General features: G+C 32.5%; 1 protein-coding gene across 2 annotated transcripts in view; it reads left to right on the top strand.

Annotated features, from left to right (window-relative positions):
- Positions 1-7,985: 7,985 nt before the first annotated feature.
- LOC139527484 (uncharacterized) overlaps positions 7,986-27,836 on the top strand; it is an 87,322-nt gene continuing 67,471 nt past the window's right edge. For both annotated transcript variants that reach the window (XM_071322967.1, XM_071322966.1), the window contains exons 1-6: positions 7,986-8,131; positions 11,213-11,339; positions 12,156-12,209; positions 13,185-13,499; positions 15,746-16,060; positions 17,470-17,530. In XM_071322967.1, the coding sequence (XP_071179068.1) occupies positions 12,158-12,209; positions 13,185-13,499; positions 15,746-16,060; positions 17,470-17,530 (743 nt within the window). In that variant the 5' untranslated portion in view covers positions 7,986-8,131; positions 11,213-11,339; positions 12,156-12,157. The remainder of the gene's footprint in view (positions 8,132-11,212; positions 11,340-12,155; positions 12,210-13,184; positions 13,500-15,745; positions 16,061-17,469; positions 17,531-27,836) is intronic.

The raw sequence follows: 27,836 nt of genomic DNA, 5'->3' as shown, positions 1-27,836 counted from the left end.
TACTCTGTGGTTTAAGTTTTTGAAATTTTAATAACTTTCTTAAACTATACTGGATTTCTACCAAACTTGGACAGAAGCTTGTTTATGATCATAAGATAGTATCCAGAAGTAAATTTTGTAAAAATAAAATTCCATTTGTTCCGTATTTTACTTTTAAATGGACTTAGTTTTTCTGCGAGGATACATTACATTCACTCTGTGGTTAAAGTTTTTAAAATTTTAATAGCTTTCTTAAACTATCCTGGGTTTGTACCAAACTTGGACAGAAGCTTATTTATGATCATAAGATAGTATCCAGAAGTAAATTTTGTAAAAAGATAACTCCATTTTTTCTGAATTTTACTTTTAAATGGACTTAGATTTTCTTCCAGTTAACATTGCATACAGTCTGCAGTTAAAGTTTCAAAACATTTATTAGATTCATTAACTATCCTAGATTTTTATCAAACTTGGACAGAAGCTTAATACAATCATAAGATAGTATCAAGAGGAATATTTTTATTGATTTTTTTCCTCATTTTGGTTGAGCCTGCGATTTACATCAAAAGTAGGCGAGACACTGGGTTCCGCGGAACCCTTACACATTTTTATTAATTTCCTGTTTACAAAACTAATTTCTCGAAAAACTAAGAAATTTCTTGTCCCAGGCATAGATTACCTTAGCCGTATTAATTTTGGATCCTCAAAGCTCTTTAACTTTGTACTTGTTTGGCTTTATGACTTTTTTGATCTGAGCGTCACTGATGAGTCTTGTGTAGATGAAACGCATTTATGGCGTATTAAATTATAATCCTGGTATCTATTTACACATCCATTAAAAAAACAGGGTTTCAGTACATACTACATAATTTGAACTTTAAAAAAAAGACGTTATAAGATCAACTTTTGAAATGCAAACTTTTTTCAGGCATTTAAGAAATGAATAAAATTTACATTTACACATTTACTTTTCATAAATTGCCTATTTAAAGAATGGGAATTAAAAAAATAATACAGTGTAACGTTTTTCAAAGTCCATCAGATATATATTTAAATTTACGTTTAGTCTTTTGATTCGATTTTCAATCATTACTAAATGAATAATAGATTTTAGTTTTTATTATAGGTTTATTAAAGACATTGATGTATATTTAGAATTGTATTTATTTATTCTGAAACGTTTAAAATTATTATTTTCCAATATAAAGAACCGTTCATAATTTTATAAAAATTACAAATTACTAATTTCTTCGACCGTTCTCAAGAACCGCATGCGTAGTTAAGAAAGTTAGATAACCCACTCGCCATGTTTTTATATGGCAACTTACTGAGAGAGTGCAGATATTGCATTTAAATCAATCTTTGCAAGTTGCATTATAATGGTGATATATCAAATAAAAAGTTTTTACTTATAATTTGAAAATAGTTGTTTCCCGCCTCATCTAACATTACCTAAGAACACGAAGGGTGTCAAATGTTCAGCAGGATCTGCCTACCCTCCCGGACGCCTGTGATAACCCCCAGTTTTTGGTGGGGTTCGTGTCGCTTAGTCTTTATTTTCTTTGTTGTGTCTTCTGTACTATTATTTGTCTGTTTGTTTTTTTATTTTTTAGCCATGGCGTTTTCAGTTTATTTTCGATCTATGACTTTGACTGTCCCTTTGGTATTTTTAGCCCCGCTTCTACAGCATCATTCAACTTACTAGTCAAAACATTTATTGTTTTATTAAGGTGTATATAGTTATGTCAGAATTCAAATGAAGCAGACAAGTGGTCTCTTTTTTGTTCCATACCTTGATTTCCTTAAGACAAATACATGTACGTTTCGTACCCCTAACACAAACACACACAAAATGCAAATATGCACAAACACAAAAACAGAACATTATAACCACAACTTCATCCCGGACACTTAAAACTTATGTCAAATGCTTTGAGTGTAATCACATGAAGCATTTGAACTTTGTTTAAAAAATTTTTATATATGAAAACCGAAATATTTTATCCCCCACATAATAATAAAATGGTAGAAAAATTTACTAGAGTTCATTTACATAAATCAACAAGATCGGCTAGCTAACAATTTTAAATTTAAGGTTAATCAACGTTGAAACAATTTTCCACTTAAAATTAATGTTACTTTGTTCATTTATAAAGACTTAGTTACCCAAATCTACCAATTTATTTTATGTTTAAAATTTTTATGACAATAGATAAACATACTAGTAAGTGAAACATAAAATGAAATTTATGTCGCTTATATAAAAACTGTTTCATGACAAGATAATATTAACACATCTGAATGAATGGTACATTATATGAGGAAATATTTCAATTCACCAGAAAAGAAATCTTTTTGGTTTTTGTTCATTCATAAATGCGTCATGGGTCCAGCAATGTGCTTTTATTTGGAAAACATATCTTTATCATCTTTTAGAGGCAATTTTTAGAATAGGAGGCATTTTGGTTGCCCTATTATGTTTGTATGAAAAGTCAGTATACAATTTTTTCATTGAATTTCAGTTTCGGTATGATTTTTCATTTCATTTTAATTAATTTTGTTTTGTACCTGTTGCCGTATTAGGGGAATTATCTGTCGATCTTGAATCAAATTCTGATTGATTAATAAAACCTTTTGTATATGTTGCTTAATTGTGTTTTAATATAAAAATCAGGCGTGGCCTCTTCTATGGACGATTATTGGAGAAAAAACGACCGATATCGAATTGAGAATGAAAATAGGGAATGTGTCCAAGAGAGAATAACACGACCATAGATCGGAGACAGCCGAAGGCCATCACTGGGTCTTCATTGCGGCAATAAAATCCCGCACCCGAAAGCGTGCTTCAGCTTGCCCCTATAAAAATATGTACTAGTACTAGTTCAGTGATTATGGACGTCATACTTAACTCCGAAATATATGAAAGTTACTAAAATTAAAATTAAAAATCAACAAGTCTTGCAAAAATGTTGCGGAGTTAAACATGTATTTTTTTTAGATTTCAACCCTCCTCTAATACCTATAGCCAACGAACACACATTAAAACGCACAGTAAAACTAAGTTTAAAAAGAAGGCCGAGTCCGATGTCAGAGAAGATAACAAAAGAAATTAAACAAAATGATAACGATACATACCTTAACAAAGGACTATTAGCAGTTAACTGACGTCACATGCCAGCCTCAGACCTCAATCAAACTGATTGAAATATTATGTCTTCATCATATGATTATCAAGCACAATCCTTCGAATATATGAGAAGAAAATAATCTGCATTATGGCAACAACTCGTTTTAGTATAAATGTGTTTTTTCCGATGCAAAGATATATAGGTGTAAAACAGTAGACTTCGTAAAATATCAGACGAAATGAGAACGCAGCCGCATGTTGAGTGGGCACATCTTGGAATACATGATTAGAAAATAAAGAGATACCACGAAAGGTAAACAATAATGTAGAATTTGAAGTATTGGATATCATTGGAATATAAAAGGAAGATGATTTATTCAAAGACATACATTAGTGTAGACAACAAGAGATTTGTAATCAAATGTATTTCAAACAAAGGTAGATAAAGAAGGAAACACGTTTATACTTATGAGTTTTACTGTCCCTCTGGTATCTTTCGTCCCTCTTAATATTAATATGCAGGTACTATGGAAAAGCCAAACATTTATTGGATTGAATCCATTTATAATTGCAAAACTTTCATAAAAATGAAAGACAGGTTATGACAATCAAATCAACAAACATGTCATCTTAGGTGTGATTTTTATAGTTTTGGTCTTCACAATATAACATTTTTTTTTTCAGACGTCGAACAAGACTCTACATTGTGTAGAATAAAAACAGGACAAACTGGAATTTTTATTTGAGCATGAACTTGTAAAGATTGTGAATGAAGATTTAGGAATTGATTAAATAAGTTAAGTAAAACATTAGAAAGCTGTGACCATGCTTTACATTTTCCATTTGTAAGGATTTGTATGAAAGTTTGATTATAAGTAACAATACTAGTGTTTGCCTATAGTTTAAAATTAGGATACTATATTGTTCGAATATACAAAAACAACATATCGATTTATTTGAAGACAAAAACCACTTGTATCTGTTTGACATGATTAAGGTTATTTATGAAGACCATTTAGCTCTTTTTCAATTATACACGTAATACTTTATTTTTAAAAAGATATACTGATGGACTTTGAAAACGCAAACCTAGATTATTTTGTTTTATTCCCATTTTTTCAAATAGACAATTTATGAAAAATAAATGTGAAAACATACATTTTATTAATTTCTTAAATGCTGAAAAAAAGTTTACAGTTCAAAGATATGACGTCTTTTTAAAGTTTAAATCATGTGGTATATATGTATTGAAACCCTGGTTTTTCCCTTATAATTATAGAAGGATGTGTAAATATATTATAAATTCATACGCCAGACACGCATTTCGTCTACATAAAACTCATCAGTGACGCTCAGATCAAAATAGTTATAAAGCAAACAAAGTTGAAGAGCATGATTGAGGATCCAAGATTCCCAAAAGATGTGCCAAATACTGCTAAGGTTATCTATGCCTGGGATAAGAAAATCTTTACTTTTTCGAAAAATTAATAGTTTTGTAAACAGGAAATTAATAAAGATGATCATATAATTGATATTCATGTCAATACCAAAGTGCTGACTACTGGGCTGGTGATACCCTCGGCGTCAAAACGTCCACTAGCAGTGGCATCGATATAGTGTTGTTAATAGTTATCAAAGGTACCAGGATTAAAATTTAATACGAAAGACGCGTGTTTTGTCTACCTAAGACTCAACAGTGACGCTCAGATCAAAATAGTTATTACCGTCGAAGGCAATGACTGCCAGCAACTAACGCCAAAATAATTGTCAGAAAAGTCGACAAATTCTGTTTTGAAACTTCTGATTTGGGCCCTGTCGCTTGCATTACAGTATAACCGGGATTTGCATTCTGTCAATCGATTTATGACTTTTGAAAAGCGGTATACTACTTTAGTGCTTAAAATCTGCGATCAATTCAGTGTTTTGGTAAACTTTTTTGTTATGGTTTTCATTTACTTGATAATCAGTTGACGTTGCAGCCGTAAACAAGTCTCGCAATGGCGTTGCATTATAAATTGTTATTTACGTTGCATTTCACTACATATTGATCTGGTTATGCATGGCCATCAACAAATCTTATCTGACTGTACCGTTGTTGTAAGGACAGTAAAACGAGTTTCTAACGTGGAAATGTCTGTTTACAGCACGTTCACGTATTCCTGCCTGCAATTTTCGTATGCAAAGATTTAGATTTTCATTGCTTAGTTTCGACAATATAGAGGTGCACTATTTTTGTTGATGATTCAAGTGTTGGTATGAATTGGAATAATTGTTTCACGAAAAAAATCATTAGAAAAATCGTTTATGGGTTTGAAATTTTCGCATTAAAAATTCGTACTATTTCAATAATCCGGTATTGATGTTTTCTAACCATAAAGAAGTATGGTAAGCATGACTGGTATTTCTATGAGGATCGATCATGATTTGGTAAAAGAAAATCCACAAAATGTGTGTTGTGTTTCTAGAGTCTGTCAGTATAGGTTACTAGTAACCTTAACCTAAATTATATGAGAGGGTATTTAAATTTTGGTAACTGATTTGGGAAGGTTATTTTGGATATATATTTATTTTTAGCCACATATTTATGTGTATTTTTAGAAACGTGATCGGGTATTCACCTCAGTAGATTCTCAGTAAAATTATAGATGAAGTGTGTTGCCTTATTTAAAAAAGTATTAAAAAATGTACCATATTGATATTGATGAATCAAGGTAAAAAGTAAAGTCACAAAAATATTGAACTCCGAGGAAATTCAAATAGGAAAGTCACCAAAAGAACGTTTTGTGCGAAATCAATTAACCCTAACCACGACCACGTAAAACACGAAGCATTTTATAAATTCATTAATTCATCAAAATGAACCTCATAAAAAAGTCTAGAAAGTCCGTTAGAAACCCAGGAATTCAAATTTTAGGTTAGAACTGTAAATTATACACGGTAAACAATCATATAACTAAAATGAAAAAAGATATTTTTGATTATTCGTTTTGTACTTAAGATATAAATGTACTGTTTGAAGTGTAATAAACCAAATGAAATTTTTGGCACAAGTAAAATTTAACATAACTACTACTTGAGTTAAAACAAATTTTCTTGTTATACGTCACTAAATATTTTACAAACCTTCTTATCTAATTGTTCATAAACATTACGTAACTTTGTATATGAGTTTACTTCAATTGTAAAATGTAATTGTTTTAAATATCTGTTTTAATTTCACTTTCATATACAATGTATGTTAATAATAGCATTTCGTACTTCCTCGTCACTTCAAATAAAAAGAATTAAAAAAAGATAGGAAATGGGTCTAATTATATTTTGATATTTATCAGATGAAGGCTTCAATGCTAGGTCTCAAGCAAACGTGACAGTTTAACTGGATATCCAATTACGGACATTCGAAGTCCCTCTCCTAATGCAATAGACTTACACATTCAAACTTTCAATCTTTACTGTACATAACGGATTTGTGTATTTCAGAAATTGTATACCCTTCGGGAATACTAGAGTATATCTTTAATTTTTGTTGGGTTTCTGATAGATTGGTTTTGGTTCTGTGTAATATTTTGTAATTATTGATTATGTTTTTGTTGATTTTTTGTTGTCGAAATGTTGTCTGCTTTATTTGACTCATATGAGTCTCAATATTTTCTCTTTACATTAGAAGTGACACTCTATGAAGGATTGACCTTTCATTGTTGGACAAAATTGTTTGGCTAACGTTGATAGAAATATATTCTTCAAGGAAGGGACAAATCATTTTGAAAAACAACTAAAAAAAACTCACTCTGAATCAACAAAAAAATATCTAAAACTCATTCTTGGTTTGTTTTATGGACAAACCATTTATTACTTTTGAATGACACATTTTTAAATAAGAAGCTGACCTGAGTCTTTTTTTCTTAATATTTTTTCTTCTCGAATCTATAATAATAAAATTACGAGGTCCAATTTGTCAGCCGTCATCACGTAAAGACGACGAATCAAAGAATTCAACTTTATATATAACTAATATAGTACCAAGATGTAGATTAAAAATTACACCACTCCACGCTCTTTTGTTTTCCATGTAATTAATATTGCGAATAATTAGGAAGTTCCGGGTCGAGTCCGATACCGATACCATTAGTATATTCACCTGTTACCTATTACCTTATCTGTATGTTCCGCATCTGACAGGCGCACCACCGAACGGTGTATTCATGATTAATATGCTATATACACGGGTCATAATCACAGGGTTCACACTACTTAATTGTCAAATTGTAACCCATTGTAGTATTTTAATCAGTAAGACTTTCTATGATAACAATACAAATACTAAACATCTGGACTAAAAATTAGGCGTATAGGTACAGTTTTCAATTTGTTAGCGGCAATGACGTAAAACAGCGAATCAAATAATTCAAATTTATTCATAACTAATATAGGGCAATGCTGTTGACTAAAAAATACTCCATTCCAGTACCTTTTGTTTTCCAAATAATTATTATTACCAATAATTGATAAGTTCAAACAGAAAGATTTGAAAGCAGAGAAAACTGTGTATCTTATAATCGGCATGACTTTATCAGATGACAATACTAATACTAAAATAAGGCTTGCGTATAGTTATATACATAAATTCAGTCCGGACCTGCGATATCACGGGTGTGTTCTAGTATAATATAAAAAGCAGCCCTGGTAAGCAGAAGGGAGCCTTGTGTTTAGATATTCTGCAAATATCCTGGGGAACAAAAGTGTTTTTTAAACGATACCAAAACAATAAAAAAACCAACATTTTCCACACCATATAACATAGATACAAAATCAATTATCTCATTTAAATACCTGAAGCTACGTTTAACAAACCAAGCGTAAATCACGACATTCAACGAATGACTATCACGTGATAATTTGATACTTTAGGATTAAAGTTATTAATTTGCTTCTACTGGTGAGTAGCGGAAGTAAATTATGCATGTAATCGTGAGTGCTGTTAGTGGAATAAGTTCATGGGATATCAGAGCAATTCGTCACTTATCGGTAAAATCATAAATCTTTTCTGTTTGTGTTATGATCCTTATGAATATTTCTCGATAAAGATCCACTTAACAAATTCAATATGGCCGCCAAGTTTCAGATGACCGACATAAAGTACTTGGAATACAACACTATTCATTTGATTAAGTTTATCTTATCAAAATTTTTAAATTTCAGAACAGAAAGAAAAAATATTGTCATCTGTATGACCGTTAGTTACAAAGTTTATAAATTAACTGTTTGCAAAAGTATGAAAAATACTAAACATTTTCTTATCCAAGGCAATGATTATCTTAGACGTATTTGACACAACTCTGTGTTGTGGAATTTTGGGTCCTCAATGCTGTTCAACTTTTAACTTGTTTGGCTTTTAAACTATTTCGATCTGATCGTCACTGATGAGTCTCTTATCGACGAAACACGCGTCTGGAGTATCAAATTATAAGCCTGGAATCTTTGATAACTATTCAAAGGTTGAGGTACCGACTACCAATAAAATAGTTGAGAATACCAAGTGTCTAAAGAACAACAAACTTCTTGGTCCTCAATAAAAGGTAGATCGTATCGGTGACCTCTAATCATTGTACGCCTTTGTAAATTGGTTTTTATTATGATTACAAAGTGTAAATGTTTTTTTGTTATCTTGTTTGACTTTATAATCTTTCACAATTGATTAGTTTATTGATCAGATCAGTGTTTAGTCAAAAGTTATGGTTTAGTATTATTCTTGCCACAGCGTGAAGCATAACATTTGTAAATTGAAATCTTTTTGCTATTTCACTATTTCACTTTCATAATGATTGAACAAAAAAATCCTATTTTAGATTTTTTTTTATATATTTCAAAAAAAATTTGCAAAACATACCACATCTCATTATTTTTATATTCTATAAATACCATAATGTCATATACGTTTTACACACCCTCTAAATTAATTCTCTTACAAAATCTAGTGATAGAGTAAACAATTCATCTACCCTTTCAAATTTGGGCAAACATACAAATAGGCGATTAAACAAGGCTTAAATTTACACAAATAAAAAGAAAATGTTTTCAAACTACTTTTGTTATAACAGATCCTTATACCTTATACTGTAAGTAATACAAAAGCCATTGTTTAGTCAAAGGCTTGAGGAAATTGTCACGATTATCTTCCATTTTGGGGTTTCCTCATCTTTAAGGGAAATGAATACTTATGAACAAACACCTAGGTACATTGTCGATTCTACAATCCGTTGATACCTTTAATTTGGCAGTGCACAAGTATATTTGTTGCTGACTATTGATGATGTATTAACACTTAATCCATTGGATTTTGGAAGTGTACTGATTGATATTTTGTAATAAGATACATGACTATATTATTGGTTGTTGTCGGCTTTGAACTTGCACTCAGTATTAGTGAATAATATCGCGAGCAATTTCTTTTTTATAAAGCTTCAAATCTCGACCCATTTTTTTCAATTTTCAAGTGAACGATTCGTTTGAACAAATGATTTGGCATCTTTACCATGTTTGTGAGTATATGTCAAAAAAAGTTAACTGTTTTGTTTGCAGCATTGGCAAACAACGAAATCAAATACCTACGTAAATGCAAGTTTTCCTCAATCCACGAAAATAAATACCAATGAAAAAAAAATCCACAGTATTTTTATGGTTGCCAATCTCTTTTTTCTTATTCATGATATCAATATTAATCTTATCTCACTGCGTTCGCTTTAGCCAATACCCTTGTTTCACTCTTGCAGATATAAAAAGTAAAATCATAAAAATACTGAACTCAGAGGAAAATTAAAAACAGAATGTCCCTAATCAAATGGCAAAACCATAAAAGGTCCTGTAATGGATTTTGGAATGCTATTTGGACCGTCGTTTTATCTTTCTGTTACGTGTGGATCTTTTAATCGTATTTTTAAAACTTTACCAATCAATTTGTGTTTTTTGTTTGCTTTCGTGTCCTCCTGACTTAATTTGTTTTCTGAATTGTCCCAAATCTGTAAGGCGACCAGCACATAAAGAATGCTGTTTGAATTTACTTTTCATCACGATCTGACAATAATTTCATCTAATATCTGCCTGCACTCATGTCTTATTGAAAATTACGGTTCTCGAAAATTGTGTGTTACAAAACAATGCAGAAGAATCAAGAGTAAGCGCTAATAAAGAAACAGGTTCCCAATCACAAAAGCAAACCATCGATAAAATATATATATGTAACATAGCTGCAATATGGTTTCAAAATCAAATTTGATACCAGACTAAATAACCACTGGTCATTAAATACTATAAGGAAAACATATGCCTAATCACACAGGACCTCTTAAGAACAGAATCGTATTTTGTAGAAATCTGGCATACAATTTCCCGTTATTTTTTTTTTTATTGTTAATCGCTTTATTTCAAACGAAAATGATAGCATTGAATTTGTCATTTTTTAATACAATATACGTTGATTTTATCTGCTCTAATACAGATCTTTTAAATAAACATATTTGCAAATCACTGTGATAGCGAAACTCAGGTTTATTGGTTAAATTTCGGTAAGATAAGCAAAATAAATATTAAGAATTTAGATCAATTATGACAAATATTTTAGTTGACAGATAATATTTACATTTATGACAATTCAATACCAATTTCAGTACAGCATGCTTAACTGCATGCGGTTATGATTTTAGATATAATTTCGTGATTTAAATTCACAGCCTGTATATCTATTATTTATTTGTTATAATTTGTGAATCATCCATGTGAATATGTGGTTATTTGACCTCATTGATAAAAGGGCACAATTACTGAAAGATTTAGAATTTTAGAAATTATTTTGAAAAGATGTCTCAAACAAAGGTTTAAATAATAGGCATAATAGGTAAGCGTTTGATTGTTAAAAAGATATGGTATAAATATTGTCTTTATAAATAGAGCATTCATGTATCGACTTACTTTGACAACATCGTTCTAAAAGACTGGTTATAACGATGTATTTCTCAATACTCCATACTTATGAGATAGTGTTTCAATTGTATTGTTCTTTCAAAATATATTTGAAATTCATGAGCAAATGTATTCTGTTATATTTTACAGGTAGAACATTGGAATAAAGTTTCAAGTCAGGCAGAAGACATGTAGAGTTAGGGCAATAGAAACTAGCAAAACAGGAGTTATAAACACATCCACAAACATTAGCGATGGAACATTGATTTTTAAAAAGGTTTGAGGAATCATAAATAAAGGCAACAGTAGTATACTGGTGTTCAAATGTTTAATAACTTTTATAAAGACTGTAAATGTAACAATGTATATACATATCATAGACTATGCAATTTCATAACTTGAAAATTCCATTCTTTTATTCTTAAAACCTAAAAAAACAAACTTCACTGTTTGGTGAAACCGGTAACAGAATAATATGTGCTGTAAAAAAAAGAGCTTTCATGCAAAACTTGCCAGAGCATGGAAGTAATATCTTTTTATTCAGCAGATAACTCGTTTCTATTTCTATTGGATGATAATAAAAACAGCTATTATAAATCTTTAATGTTGTCTTGCAAGCTTAATACTAATGCTTAAATACTTACCTGCCATATTTTATAATAGCTTTTCGTTTACATGATCGTCCGTGTGTCCTTCCGTCCGCTTGTCAAGATTTCGTACGATTACTCAAATTAACCAATTCTTATATATTTAACATTATAATCGGTAGAAATGCTCCTTTTCGATAACGGTTTACTTTTGGATTATCATTCCAAAGATACAAAGATTTGACCCTTAGACTTAAAATAATACTTACTTCTATGGTATTTCGCTTGAACAGATACATTTAAGACATTATTTAACCAAAGAAACCTCCAAAATTCCTTGATTGATTTCCCTCAAACGTAATGGGGATTGATGACCTCATTTTAATGTTTTTCTCTTTGATTTGAATATGAATACGAAAATGTGGTATGATTACAAATGATCAAAGTATCCATAAAATCAGTTGACAGCGGATTGATTCAATCACATGTTCTATTATATTTTTCAGACATGGGAAATTTGCTATTTTTTCTGGTTATAGTTTACTGTCATATAACACAAGGTAATACAATTTATAAACGTAGTCTATTATATAGAAAATAAATCACAAATCTATATTAATGAATGTCATAAAAGTTCACTAAAATTAGGAATGAATGAAAATAACACGAACAAAATTCGTATTGTTTTATGTCTAACTTTGTACACACGCAATAATGTTAATGAACTCTATGTTGTCGCTAGAGAACAAATCTCCAAAAACGAATGAACCATTATCTTCTTTTGTGTTTGGTGTTTTTTTTTTTCTATTTTTATCCTGGTTACTGATGGTTGTGGACATTGTATATTTATCTTCCTGTGTTTCATTGTGTCAGAACCCTTTCGGTTGATTGACCTAAATTTGTCAACATAACTTAGTTATGATTATCATTTTTAATTTAAAGTGAGCTCTGGAAAATACCTCCACCATCAAAGTAATCGACCTAGTTGTAAGGAATATACTTATCATAGATACTAGAATTGGAATTAATTATTCGATAAGTTAATCATTTGTGAGATGTAAATGTCCTGTTGCCGTTTACTATATTGTCTAGACCTATCAGCTCAGTGGTCATAGTAAATGGCATACTTAACTTTGTTTCAGTGATATTTTTTTTCGATTTTACTTGTGACGAGGAATATATGTTTCAATCTGTTTTTGTGAATAGCGTACCTGAAAATGAGAATATTTGTATTAGACTTTTGCATTTATTACCCATAAACATTGAAGTTTCAACCTTACACGACTGGACGTCTGTTCAGAATTGATATCCCATTCGATAGATCTAGTATTGCAGTAGGTGAGCTATTTATTTTATCTAGTTTATTGAAAATGAATAACTGAATATCTGTTTTCAATCCTTTTTAAGTTTAGTTGTAAATTAGTGAATGGTATGCCATCGTCATAATGTACTAATTATATATACATATATATCTATTCTTTATCCACTGATAATTGTTACGTACGCTATAGCTTCTTCATTAAAAAGGAAATCAGTTTCAGGTGTCTTGGAATGGACAGTTATAAGAAAGGCTACAGATTACGGACAAAACGTCACACTATTTTGCAATGTTTCAAACTGCTGTCAACAGTATTCAGGGTGGGATAGGTGGACTCCTGAACAAAACACGCTATTCATAGATGTCAAAACAGGACGACCTAATAGAAAGTATGACGGAATGGTTGTGAGTGGTGGGTACACCTTAATCATACAAAATATAACAAAACAAGACCTTAATATTTCGTATTCCTGCGTGTACGGCGGAACAATAGGAGAAAGGAAGCTTCTATTGGAGCAAGATGTGTTCACATGTAAGTATTATAAAACTGTGCATCAAACACAATTGTGCTATGTAAGCTAAAAAAGAGGATCGAAAGATTCAAGAGATAATCTCGTCCGCGATGAAAGAGATTAAAATATTCGAAAGACCATGAGATATTTACGATTTGAAGAACTGATAAAACAACAAAGTAAAGCCAATACCATGATCAATATCATATCAAAATAGATCTTTATTGGTGGAAAGACCTTCAATTGTTTTAAATTATATATACAATTCTATATATGAGTGCCTTTAAATAGACCTTTTCAACAATTGTCTACACCTACAGTTGAGCACGGCTACGACATGTAAGATGTGAGGGGTCGTCTCAAAAACCTTCCTGATGTATAGTCATAGACGAAAATTAATAAAAATCATAAGTTTACGAACAAATAGAAAAGATAATAGAAACCCAGAGGTCATCAAGAACTGGGGAATGTCTCTACGATAAATGGACAACGGACAATTGTATTGGTCAATCAGTTCGTGAGGACAACCATAGTAACTAAATGGGAGATAACCTAAGATTATGGAATCCCAACACCTGCTAAGCACTGTCCGATAAGAATTTGAAATGCCAAAGCTCTATAGTAACTAGCATGTTGAATTATAAATTCAATACAAAGATATATGTATTGCTTAAATGTTGATATATTGGAACGTGAAGTCAATTACACCCCCTCCTTAATTAATAAAGGAAATGCGTCAACTTTAACAAGGTATCTTGAAGCGGCATAGTCCCTCGTTGATAAACATGAAAAATGTGATCTTTTTCTTCGAATTTTTAATACAATACATTTTTAACCCTTCCGAAATTGAATATGTACATCGGGTAAGGTTTAGATCGTTTGAAAAACACAACGTCGACCGTGTTAACAAGTGGGTTACAAACGGACAACCAGTCCAGTAATTATGATTCGTAAATTCGCATAAATTAAAAAAAAAAAAAACACCTTTCACAGACACACATTTATCGATATAGACATGCGGCATAATTTTGAAGTTGAAGAGAAAGCTGATCAGAATGCAGAATAATTACAGTGAAATTTTAATCAATTGTAAATACATGACTGTATTAAATATATTATAAGAATAAGAGTAAGAATAAGAATGTTTTATTTCCAATTAAAGGGCCCTACAAAGAGCTTTCATGACATTATATGATAGAGAAATATATTTATTTATATTTTTTTCTTACAATATATCTTCTTTAGCTATATACAAACGCCAAATCGAATTTAGAAAGGTAATGCTAATCGCCGCGATATAGCCTTTTTGTGCTAATGCGGCGTAAAGCAACCAACATTCAATCAATCAAGCTAATCAGATGTTTGTCTTTGAAACGACCACTCCATTTTTCATGTAAACTGTGGGTGTCATTAGTCGATGTCGAGAGTTGTTGCAAAGGTATAATAGCTTTGAACACATGACATACAAATCTATTGCGGTGTTGATTAATCGATACAGATATACATTCAATTAAACAAATACAATTGTAGAGTGCCTAACAATGTAAATTTAACACGCCTTGTAATATGTAAATATTACAATGTTTAAAATATTTACAATACGATAAAAAGTAAACGCAATATTTAGCTGGGCAAACTAGCTTCGCCAAGTGTGCATATATCCAGGTGAAATCGGATGTGGATAGACACTTTTTCAGCTCATTGTACATATTGCATACTCATTTGCCTGCATTGTGAAGAATTCAATATTTGGATGAAGTTCAAGATTCTTGACAAAATTTGTGGATTAAATCTTGCAACGGTCTTCGACTAATATTACAGGATAAAAAGGACGATTCTGTACCCCAAATTATTCTATATCTTTCCTGTATCTTTCTCGTCATTCTCATTAAGACCATCGGGTTTTAAAGTGTGGAGCTAGTGAATCCAAACGTTTTCTCTTCTACTTCTCGCCGTGGTGTACCACTTGGTGTTGACTTCTATGAATATGAAAGTAACATTATTAAAAGGATGTTTCTTTGAACGAAGATGTCTTGTAATAGGACAGGTTTTTTTTGTTTTGTACCATGAACGATGGTTATAGTGAGCCAAATACAGAATGTATCCATTGTTTCTCCCACATGCTGAATGCTACAAATATTACATGTTTCAAAATATATAACATGTTCAAATTGAAATAACATTGTTAAGAAATCTACTATTCTATATATGTATATAATTATACTTGTTACGTACACTATAGCGCCTTAATTAAGAAAGAAATCAGTTTCAGGTGTCATGGAATGGACAGTTGTTAGAAAGGCTATAGATTACGGACAAAACGTCACACTATTTTGCAATGTTTCAAACTGCTGTCCAAAGTATTCAGGGTGGGATAGGTGGACTCCTGACCAAAACATGTTATTTTTAGATGTCAAAACAGGACGACCTAATAGAAAGTATGACGGAATGGTTGTGAGTGGTGGGTACACCTTAATCATACAAAATCTAACAAAACAAGACCTTAATATTTCGTATTCCTGCGTGTACGGCGGAGCTTTAGGAGAAAAAAAGCTTCTATTGGAACAAGATGTTTTCACATGTAAGTATTATGAAATGTGGTAAAAATGTGATAAATATGCTAAAAAACGAAAGTAAAGATACAGACTTATGTGAATACGATTTCTTAATACACAAAATGTTTTTATATGCATTGAAATAGAAAAAGGGGGAAATTACATATTAAACAGCAGCAACGCATATTTTGGCATTTTTTGTCTCGTCTGTTATAAAAGAGGACAAACTATTTGAAAGACACAGTTTGATATTTTAAAAAACTATTAAAACAACAAGTTAAGCTCATATCAGGATATGGACTAAGGACATACGATACAGTTTTGATCTCACATGAAATTTTGATGAAAACTTGATAATACTCTATTTTTTACCTGATTTAATCAAATATGTAATAAAAAAAAAATGTTATTTCATGAGCTACTTTTTGATAAAAATGAGGTAGCAATTTTAGATATTTTCTCAAATTTGGGATTTGTGGACGTAATTTTTCTTCTGACAGAAATGCACAACTATACCATAAATTAATGATATTTTTTATTAAGAAAAATGATTTTCTGCTGTATACTTAAATTAAAAAAAATGCATTATTGACTTTTTCATGATATTTGTACAAATAATCTTCATACGCAATCAAACCGAATGTCATTTAAAAACTGAAGGGTCCATGAACTCGTTTTCAAGTTAAATCAGTTTGAATGATAAAAATCAGTCGAAAAAAGCTTCGTTTCCCGATATGTCAGTTTGACGTCAAGAAAATAGCATTGGCAACGTCATAACCTCCCTCTGAAATTTGTACTTGTTTTGGCTTTCGAACTTTTTTTTATCTGAGCGTCACTAGTTAGTTTTGTGTGAACGAGGGGCACGTCTGGCATATTGAATTCTGAAATTGATAATCACTTGAAGGAGCATATTATACACAATATTAATTACAACATAGTTCATAATACAAACAGTATCAATTTTTAAATCATACATCTTCAAAAATCAGACTGTGATTATTACAGTTTTAAATCAGACAAGCATTTTTTCTACCTTTTGGAGAAAAATTGACAGCTTAGACAGCACATTACTATTATAATATTTAAGCATGCCAAGTCCTTTTTTTCATTTGGATATTTTAAATAATATGGAGGTATGAACTTCCCCCTTAAATCCGTAACTTGAAAACTTGTTCATTTACATATATAGTGGTATACATCCCCAAAACTACCTTCACAAAGTGGGCACGTTCTCTCATTTTGTGGTACATTTTCCTATCTTCCTGTTTCGATAGGAAACTTTGTATATTGTATCGTAAACCCTCAAGGTTAAGTTAAGTCAAAGGAGTAACTAATTTGCATAGATGTTTTAAAGATAACATTCTCATTAGTCATATAAAACAATAAAAGATGCATCTTATCATGCTTAATAGTGTAATAATTGATTTGCTTTTAGACATTAGTAATACCCAACCAAATGCTCCAAACGATGAAGGCATATTTTCTGGAGGTGAAATGTAAGTAAGAAAAATATATTAGTTTTCGGGAAAATTCAGAGTTTTGTAACAGGAATTTATAAAAATGACCATATAATTAAGACTCATGACAACACCGACTAGAAATTAAACTAGTATTTAATACAATTTAAGATTCTGCTTTTTGAAAATCGAAATTAATCTGTATTTCTATAAGTTATGCAGAAATACATGAAACCAAAAAAATTATGTATTTATCCACTCCGACATATAATTAAAGAATGTACATGATTTCCCACTATCCAATGTTACAAGTATATGGCATGCAGGGTTTCCCCTGAGTCAAGTATTTTCTTTCGCCAAAACAATATACTTTTCGCCAAGTAACACAAATATATATATTTTATTTTAATTTTACTTTTTAGCTCACCAGGCCCGAAGGGCCAAGTGTGCTTTTCTCATCACTTGGCGTCCGGCGTCCGGCGTCTGTCGTCTGTCGTCCGGCGTCCGGCGTTAACTTTTACAAAAATCTTCTCCTCTGAAACAACTGGGCCAAATTTAACCAAACTTGGCCACAATCATCATTGATGAATCTCGTTTAAAATTTGTGTTTTTTGACCCGGTGTCATATGGTATTTTGAACCCCATGGTAAAATGACCCCGGGGTCAAAATACCGCTATGGTAAATTGAACCCCCCCCCCCCCCCCCATGGTAAATTGAACCCCCCTGTATGGAAAATTGAACCCCCATGGTAAATTGAACCCCACTGTTTTTTTTTTCATTTTAGCATTATATAAAAGCTAATCAAATATTAAAAAACATTAATACAAGAAGGGGAGGTCAATTTTTAATGATTGGTTAAAAGAAAAATAATTGCTTGGTATAAGTGCTCTGAAGTCTTAACTAACAAAATTTCATTCAAAAAACTTCTTAAAGCATTAAAACTAGACATGTAGCTTGGACACTATAATTCTTTGAAATTTAAAATGTTTATATAGAATGGTAGACTTTTTAGTTTTAATTCTCCATGGTAAAAAAGGGGGAGGGGGTCACTTGATTTTAAAAAGTAAAATTTTCAAAACATCTTTTCAAACTAATAAAATAAATACAAACTACTAATTGGAGTATAATAAACATGTTAAGGAGTTACAGTAGCAACATATTTTAACATGAAAGGTCTTTAGATGTATAGTAGGGGGTTCAATATACCATGGTACAATAACATGGCTAAGTAAAATTTTCAAAATATCTTTTCCAGCATGTTAAATACAAACAAACTACTTATTGGAGTATTAAAACTATGTAAAGGAGTAAGAACAACTTGGATTCTTAAAATTCAAGGTCTATAGGAGGGGGTTCAATATACCATGGAAGGGGGAGGGGGTCAAAATACAATGGAATTTTTTTTCTTCTTCAAAATATCTTTTCAAGCATGTTTTAAAAATGCATTCAAACTACAAATTGGAGTATATCAACTATGTTATGGAGTTAGAATAGCTAGAATTTTTTAAATTGAAGGTCTATGGTAGGGGGTTCAATATACCGCAGGGGGTCAAAATACCATGGCTGCGTAAAATTTTCAAAATATCTTTGCCAGTTTGTTAAATACATACACACTACTTATTGGAGTATAATTACTATGTTAAGGAGTTCGAAAACCCCTAGCTAGAATTTTTGAAAATCAAGGTCTATAGAAGGGGTTTCAATATACAACAGGGGGTCAAAATACCATGGCTAAGTAAAAATTTTAAAGTATCTTTTCCAGCATGTTGAATACATGCATCCTACAAATTGTAGTATTGTTACTATGTTAAGGAGTTAGAATAGCTTGAATTTTTGAAAATCTAGGTCTATAAAAGGGGGTTCAATATACAACAGGGGGTCAAAATACCATGGCTAAGTAAAAATTTTAAAGTATCTTTTCCAGCATGTTGAATACATGCATCCTACAAATTGTAGTATTGTTACTATGTTAAGGAGTTAGAATAGCTTGAATTTTGGAAAATCTAGGTCTATAAAAGGGGGTTCAATATACAACAGGGGGTCAAAATACCATGGCTAAGTAAATTTTTTAAAATATCTTTTCCAGCATGTTGAATACATGCATCCTACAAATTGGAGTATTGTTACTATGTTAAGGAGTTAGAATAGCTTGAATTTTGGAAAATCAAGGTCTATAGAAGGGGGTTCAATATACAACAGGGGGTCAAAATACCAAGGCTAAGTAAATTTTTTAAAATATCTTTTGCAGCATGTTGAATACATGCATCCTACAAATTGGAGTATTGTAACTATGTTAAGGAGTTAGAATAGCTTGAATTTTGGAAAATCAAGGTCTATAGAAGGGGGTTCAATATACCATGGTAGGGGGGGGGGTTCAAAATACCATGAAAATATTTTTTCTTCAAAATATCTTTTCCAGCATGTTAAATGCATACAAACTACTTATTGGAGTATTATAACTATGTTAAGGATTAAGAATAGCTCAAATCTTTTAAATTGAATGTCTATGGTAGGGGGGTTCAATATACCGCAGGGGGTCAAAATACCATGGCTTAGTAAAATTTTCAAAATATCTTTTCCAGCATGTAATATACATACAAACAACTTATTGAAGTATTATTACTATGTTAAGGAGTTAGAATAGCTAGAATTTTTGAAAATCAAGGTCTATAGAAGGGGGTTCAATATACAACAGGGGGTCAAAATACCATGGCTAAGTAAAATTTTTAAAATATCTTTTCAAGCATGTTGAATACATGCATCCTACAAATTGGAGTATTGTTACTATGTTAAGGAGTGAGAATAGCATGAATTTTTGAAAATCAAGGTCTATAGAAGGGGGTTCAATATACCGCAGGGGGTCAAAATACCATGGCTACGTAAAATTTTCAAAATATCTTTGCCAGTTTGTTAAATACATACAAACTACTTATTGGAGTATTATAATTATGTTAAGGAGTTAGAGTAGCTTGTATTTTTGAAATTCAAGGTCTATAGTAGGGGGTTCAATATACCATGGTAGGGGGGGGGGGGGTCAAATTACCATGAAAATATTTTTTCTTCAAAATACCTTTTCCAGCATGTTAAATGCATACAAACTACTTAACATAGTTATAATACTCCGATAAGTAGTTTGTATGTATTTAACATACTGAAAAAGATATTTTGAAAATTTTACTTACCCATGGTATTTTGACCCCCCCCCCCCCTGCAGTATATTGAACCCCCTACCATAGACTTTAAATTTCAAAAATTCTTGCTATCCTAACTCCTTAACATAGTAATTATACTCCAATAAGTAGTTTGTATGTGTTTAAAATGCTGGAAAAAGTGTTTTTAAAATAATTTCCATGGTATTTTGACCCCCCTGCGGTATATTGAACCCCTACTTTAGAGTGAAATTTCAAAAATTCTAGCTATTCAAACTCCTTAATATAGTTATAATACTCCTACAAGTAGTTTGTATGTATTTAACATACTGGAAAAGATATTTTGGAAATTTTACTATGCCATGGTATTTTGACCCCCCTGCGGTATATTGAACCCCCTACCATATACCTTAATATTCAAAAATTCTAGCTATTCTAACTCCTTAACTTAGTTATAATACTTCAATAAGTAGTTTGTATGCATTTAACATCCTGGAAAAAAATGTTTTGAAAAAAAATAATTTCCATGGTATTTTGACCCCCCTGCGGTATATTGAACCCCCTACCATAGACCTTCAATTTCAAGAATTCTTGCAATTCTTACTCCTTAACATAGTAATAATACTCCAATAAGTAGTTTGTATGTATTTAAAATGCTGGAAAAGATGTAAGAAAAAAAATTAATTTCCATGGTATTTTGATCCCCCTGCGGTATATTGAACCCCCTACCATAGACCTTAATTTTAAAAAATTCTAGCTATTCTAACTCCTTAACTTAGTAATAATACTTCAATAAGTAGTTTGTATGCATTAAACATCCTGGAAATAATGTTTTGAAAAAAAATAATTTCCATGGTATTTTGACCCCCCAGCGGTATATTGAACCCCCTACTATAGACCTTAAATTTCAAAAATTCTAGCTATTCAAACTCCTTAACATAGTTATAATACTCCTACAAGTAGTTTGTATGTATTTAACATACTTGAAAAGATATTTTGAAAATTTTACTTTGCCATTTCAATTTCAAAAATTCTTGCAATTCTTACTCCTTAACATAGTAATAATACTCCAATAAGTAGTTTGTGTGTATTTAAAATGCTGGAAAAGATGTAAGAAAAAAAAAATAATTTCCATGGTATTTTGACCCCCCTGCGGTATATTGAACCCCCTACCATAGACCTTAATATTCAAAAATTCTAGCTATTCTAACTCCTTAACTTAGTAATAATACTTCAATAAGTAGTTTGTATGCATTTAACATCCTGGAAATAATGTTTTGAAGAAAAATTATTTCCATGGTATTTTCACCCCCATGCGGTATATTGAACCCCCTACTATAGACCTTAAATTTCAAAAAATTCTAGCTAGGGGTTTTCGAACTCCTTAACATAGTAATTATACTCCAATAAGTAGTGTGTATGTATGTAACATACTGGAAAAGATATTTTGAAAATTTTACTTAGCCATGGTATTTTGACCCCCCTGCGGTATATTGAACCCCCTACCATAGACCTTGAATTTCAAAAATTCAAGCTCTTCTAACTCCTTAACATAGTAATAATACTCCAAATTGTAATTTGTATGTATTCAACATGCTGGAAAAGATATTTTGAAAATTTTACTTAGCCATGGTAATTTGACCCCCCCTGCGGTATATTGAACCCCCTACTTGTCGAGAATACCGCGGGGGTCAAGACGTCGCAATTTACCGTTATGTATCTAGGGTTGACGTCAGTGTGCGACGTCGCCTTAGCAGTGATGATAATGAAGTAAACGTCAAACTGTATGGTTGTATTGTTTTCTGTATACGATATTAGAAGTTAGCCTCGACATTTATGGTGCCGTGACCAAAAGGGAAAATGGATACAAAGCTGAAAGCCATTCGTTCCGGACATAAAGGAGCAATTACAAGACTTTGGAAGAATTTTGGAGACATACGAGACACTTCCGAGATAGAAATTGAGGACGTCACAGCTATTTTAGATTCCGTGTTACAGAAAAGGGATATTCTTAAAGATCTGAATGATAAAATTGTGGACGCAAGCTCGGATGAAGACGTGGTGGATGAAATTCAACAAACAGATGAGTACATGTTCGATTTAGATTCAAAAATTCGTCAAATTAGAAAACTCATTAATCCTTCCCAGTCGAAAAGTCATAATTTACCCGTCAATACTACCGTTTTTCAAGCTAATAACGTTACTGCCTCTGATACACCCATGCATACCTTGATTTCACCTACAGCAAATAGTATACCCGCAAGCGACTCCTCTCAATTGAACCCGCACGCCAATTGTTTCACGTCGACATCTCATGTACAATCGAATGCAGCCTCGTTTTATACAAGTAACCCCGCTATATCAGAGATTATTCCTACTACGAACCCGTCTAGGCATATTCCAAGTTTACATTCGTCTTCTAGCACAAATAATCAGTACCACAAATTACCAAAGTTGAACTTGCCTACTTTTAAAGGGAATATTTTAGATTGGCAATCCTTTTGGGATTCATATGAGACATCTATTCACACAAATCCAACACTCAGCGACGTACAGAAGTTTAACTACTTAAAGTCACTGCTACAGGGAGAAGCGTTTCAGACCGTATCAGGTTTTTCTATGACAAACACTAATTACGGCAAAGCTATTTCGTTGTTACAAGAAAGGTATGGACAGATACATACTATAATACAAACATACATGCAAGCTCTACTTGAGATTTCGCCGCCAATTTATACTTTAGTAAGCCTCCGCAATTATTATGACAAAACTGAAACTTACGTACGAGGTCTAGAGTCACTCGGACAGACTACAGACACTTATGGTTCACTACTGATACCCGTTATTCTGAACAAGTTGCCCGCAGAAATACGCCAAAACCTAGCAAGACAACACGGACCGTCAAGTTGGAATTTGAATGATTTGAGGAAGAGTATACTGAACGAAATTCAAATCATGGAGACAGGACAAAATACAGGTACTTATCTTGATTCTATAAACCACCAGTTTGCAAACTCATCTATAAGTACATTTCACACAGGAAATAATTCACCACAAGGAAACACAACACACAACGCGAAGAAAAGCCAGCCCCGGAATATTAAGGAGAGACCATGTGTTTTTTGTAAAGACATACATCCACCAACATACTGTACCAAGGTTAGTGATCCTAAATCCCGCATATCTATAGTCAAACGAGACAATTTGTGCTTTAATTGTTTAGGAAATCATCATGCTAATGAGTGTAAATCTAAAAGAACGTGTAGACACTGTGACAAGAGACATCATTCCAGCTTATGTAATGTAAGTAACCATGGTAACAGGAAAACTCAAAACAACCCAGAGATACAGAACAATCAAAGTCAGAATCAATCTACATCTTTAAGTCTCATCAATACTACTGAAAACAAGGAAGAAACGAACATTTTACATTCATCGACACAGATGCGCACAACTGTGCTATTGAAAACGGCTGTAGCTCCTGTATGGTCAGGTAGTATATGTACGGATACGAATATTTTATTTGATGAAGGTGCACAAAGATCTTTTTTAACAGATGATCTAGCGAAAAAATTGAATTTGAAAACTGAAGGAGTTGAAGTTGTACACCTATCGGCATTTGGAAAGGACAACACTAGCATGAGAGAACTACGTAAATCCACCGTACACATTGAAACAGGAAATAGGCGTAAATTTCCAATTGAAGTTCTAATTGTACCTACAATAGCAGTCCCACTTCAGAATCACATGCACAACGTTAACCGAGATATGAACTATCTAAAAGGATTGAGACTCGCTCATCCAGTTACCAAAGAAGATTCTTTTGAAATTTCTTTACTTATTGGTGCCGACTATTATTGGGATTTTATTGAAGACGAGGTTATACGAGGAGATGGACCGACCGCGGTAAGATCAAAGCTTGGATATTTGCTATCAGGACCCTTACAGTCAGGTATAGCACGGTCGTCTACGACAGCTGGCATCTTTAACTTACTAGTTTCGCACAAATCAGAAGAATTTAACTTGGAAGCGTTCTGGAAACTTGAATCGATAGGCATAGATTCATCCGAAAATCAAGAGAAAGAGACAAATTATTTGAAAGACTATCAGGAGTCATCAATTGAATTTCTAGGAGATAGGTATTCGGCGAAATTACCATGGAAACAAGATTACGAAGAATTACCGTCAAATTATGATGTCGCAAAAAGGAGAACGGAAAATGTTATCAGAAGAATAGGCAAAGACGCGACCATGTTAAAGAAATACGGAGATATTATAAAGGAACAGGAACTTCGCGGATTTATTGAGAGAGTTGATGAATTAGAACCGACAATTAACAAGGTACATTATATACCACACCATGCCGTTGTTAAGAAAGATTCCAGTACAACACCAATACGCATAGTGTATGACTGCAGTTGTAAGATGTATCAAAATCAACCTAGTCTGAATGATTGCTTAATGAAGACTCCTCCAGAGTTAAACGACTTATCCAAGATCTTGGTAAGATTTAGACTTCATCGTTATGCTATCACTACCGACATTGAGAAGGCTTTTTTACATGTAGGACTCAACAAAGACGACCGAGATGTAACACGATTTCTATGGTTAAGTAACCCTTCAGACGTAACCAGTCCGTTAATGACGTATAGATTTAAAGTGGTACTATTTGGAGCAACTTGCTCACCATTTATCTTGAGCGCTACTCTCTTAAAACATTTACAGCAAACCAACAGTAATACCGCAAGAATACTTGAACGTGATTTATATGTGGATAACATTTTGACAAGCATTGACAGAGAGAGTGACGCTTTGAACTTCTTTGAGCAAGCAAGGGAAATGATGAGTAAGGCAGGATTTAATTTGAGATCTTGGAATTCGAACAGCATAAAGGTACGACAACAAGCAGTATCTCAGACTGTTTTAGACACGGACACAGACACGAAAGTATTGGGAATGAGATGGAATAGTAAAACAGATTATCTTTTCTATCCACACAAATGCAAGGAAGAAAGTACGACTAAACTTGTAACTAAACGAGAAATATTGAGATATTCGTCAGGAATTTACGATCCGCTAGGATTACTGAGTCCAGTGACTATAACGGCTAAAATTTTGTTGCAAGAAATATGGAAACTTGGATTACAATGGGACAGTATAATAGAAGGATACATATGTAACCAATGGATCGGTATACGCGAGAATATTGAGACCGCTACACAAACAGTATTTCCTCGATATTATTTCACTGAGACTACAGGATCAACACAACACAGTCTTCACATATTTGTTGACGCAAGTACAAAGGCATATGGTGCGGTAGGATATATATGTAATGGAGAAGAGACAGCACTTGTAATGGCAAAGTCACAAGTAGCCCCGTTAAAGGAACTGACACTCCCACAACTTGAGTTAATGGCAGCCGTAATCGGAGCACGCTTAGCTAAACACATTCAATCAACGTTGGAGTGCGAAAACATCACGTTTTGGTCGGATAGCCAGATTGTTTTACACTGGCTTAAGTCAACAAAGACATTAAAACGTTTCATACAAAATCGTGTGAATGAAATAAACGAATTGACAACATCATGGGAATGGAAGTATTGCCCTACAAGCGATAACCCAGCTGATCTAGTAACACGAGGGATAACGGCCGAGCAATACACAAACAGCAAATTATGAATTAAAGGTCCGCATTGGTTAACAGACAGTTCAACATACCCAAAATCAACATCAATCGATACGTCTTTATCAGTTTTGTTAACAGAAAATGAAAGTACATGTATTAGCCAATCAAAGGACGATTCAGTTTGTCAATTTGGAATTAACTTTATTATTGATATTGAACGTTATTCGTCGTACCAGAAACTGTTACGTATCACGTCATATGTACTACGGTTTATAGAAAACTGTAGAATTGAAAAGAGTTTAAGGACACTAGAACATTTAAAACCAAGTGAATTATCCAAATCTGTTGAGTTATGGATTCGAAATTGTCAGGAAACGGCTTTTGCTACGGAATATAACGCATTGAAGTATAACAGTAAATCACGGAACAGTTTACCGAGAATCAGACAATTAAGATTATTTCTTGACGACAGGAACATCATCAGATGTGGAGGAAGAATCCAGAATGCGCCCTTATCGGAGTCCACTAAATTTCCGTATATCTTACCTAACGATCATACAATTTCTAAACTTATTGTATTAAATGCTCATGAAAGAATTTGTCATTCCGGAGTAAATGCCACAATCGTACATCTGAGACAAAGTTTTTGGATACCCGCTATCCGACAGTTTGTTCGAAAAACACTCAGGAAATGTGTTACTTGTAGGAAGGTTGTTGGACAACCATATGCAGCACCGGATCCGCCGCCATTGCCTAAAATTCGACTACAAGAAGCTGACCCTTTTACAGCTACAGGGATAGATTTCACAGGCGCATTACAAGTAAAAGATAACGAAAATGTCATAAAGAAAGTCTACATATGTTTATTCACTTGTGCCTCTACTAGAGCGATACACCTTGAAGTCGTTACAAATTTGTCAGAAGAAACATTTTTACAAGCTTTTCGGCGCTTTTCAAGCAGAAAATCTTTACCAAAAGTAGTCATGACAGACAATGGTTCTACTTTTGTATCCGCGTCAGAAGACATCAAACAACTTTGTAATTCAAAAAAGTTAAAAGAGACATTATCAGCACAAGGAATCGACTGGTTTTTCATCCCTAAACGTGCTCCATGGTTTGGTGGATGGTGGGAGCGTCTTATTGGAATGACGAAAACGAATCTGAAAAAAGTACTAGGAAAATCACTTGTAAATTTAGAGACTCTTCAGACAATCGTTACAGAGATAGAATCCGTCTTAAATGATCGACCCTTAACATATGTGTCTTCAGACCCGGAGGATCTTCAACCACTTACGCCAGCTCATCTTCTTTATGGACGTAGGACAAATACATTACCGTACATGGATACTCGTGAAATTGACATGTTTAATGAGACATTTATGAACAAAACAAAGTTTATCAAACGTGTTCAAAGACAATCATTACTCTTACAACAATTCTGGAACAGATGGAAAACAGAGTATTTGACGTCATTGCGTGAATTCCACAAGAAAACGGGAAACAATTCCACTATAATCAGAACAGGCGATATTGTTCAGATTCATGATGAAAACAGAAGAATAATGT

This window comes from Mytilus edulis, chromosome 6 (assembly GCF_963676685.1).
Source record: "Mytilus edulis chromosome 6, xbMytEdul2.2, whole genome shotgun sequence".
NCBI classification, from domain to species: domain Eukaryota; kingdom Metazoa; phylum Mollusca; class Bivalvia; order Mytilida; family Mytilidae; genus Mytilus; species Mytilus edulis.
Note: the sequence above shows the minus strand (reverse complement) of the source record. Positions and strands in the feature narration are given on the sequence as shown.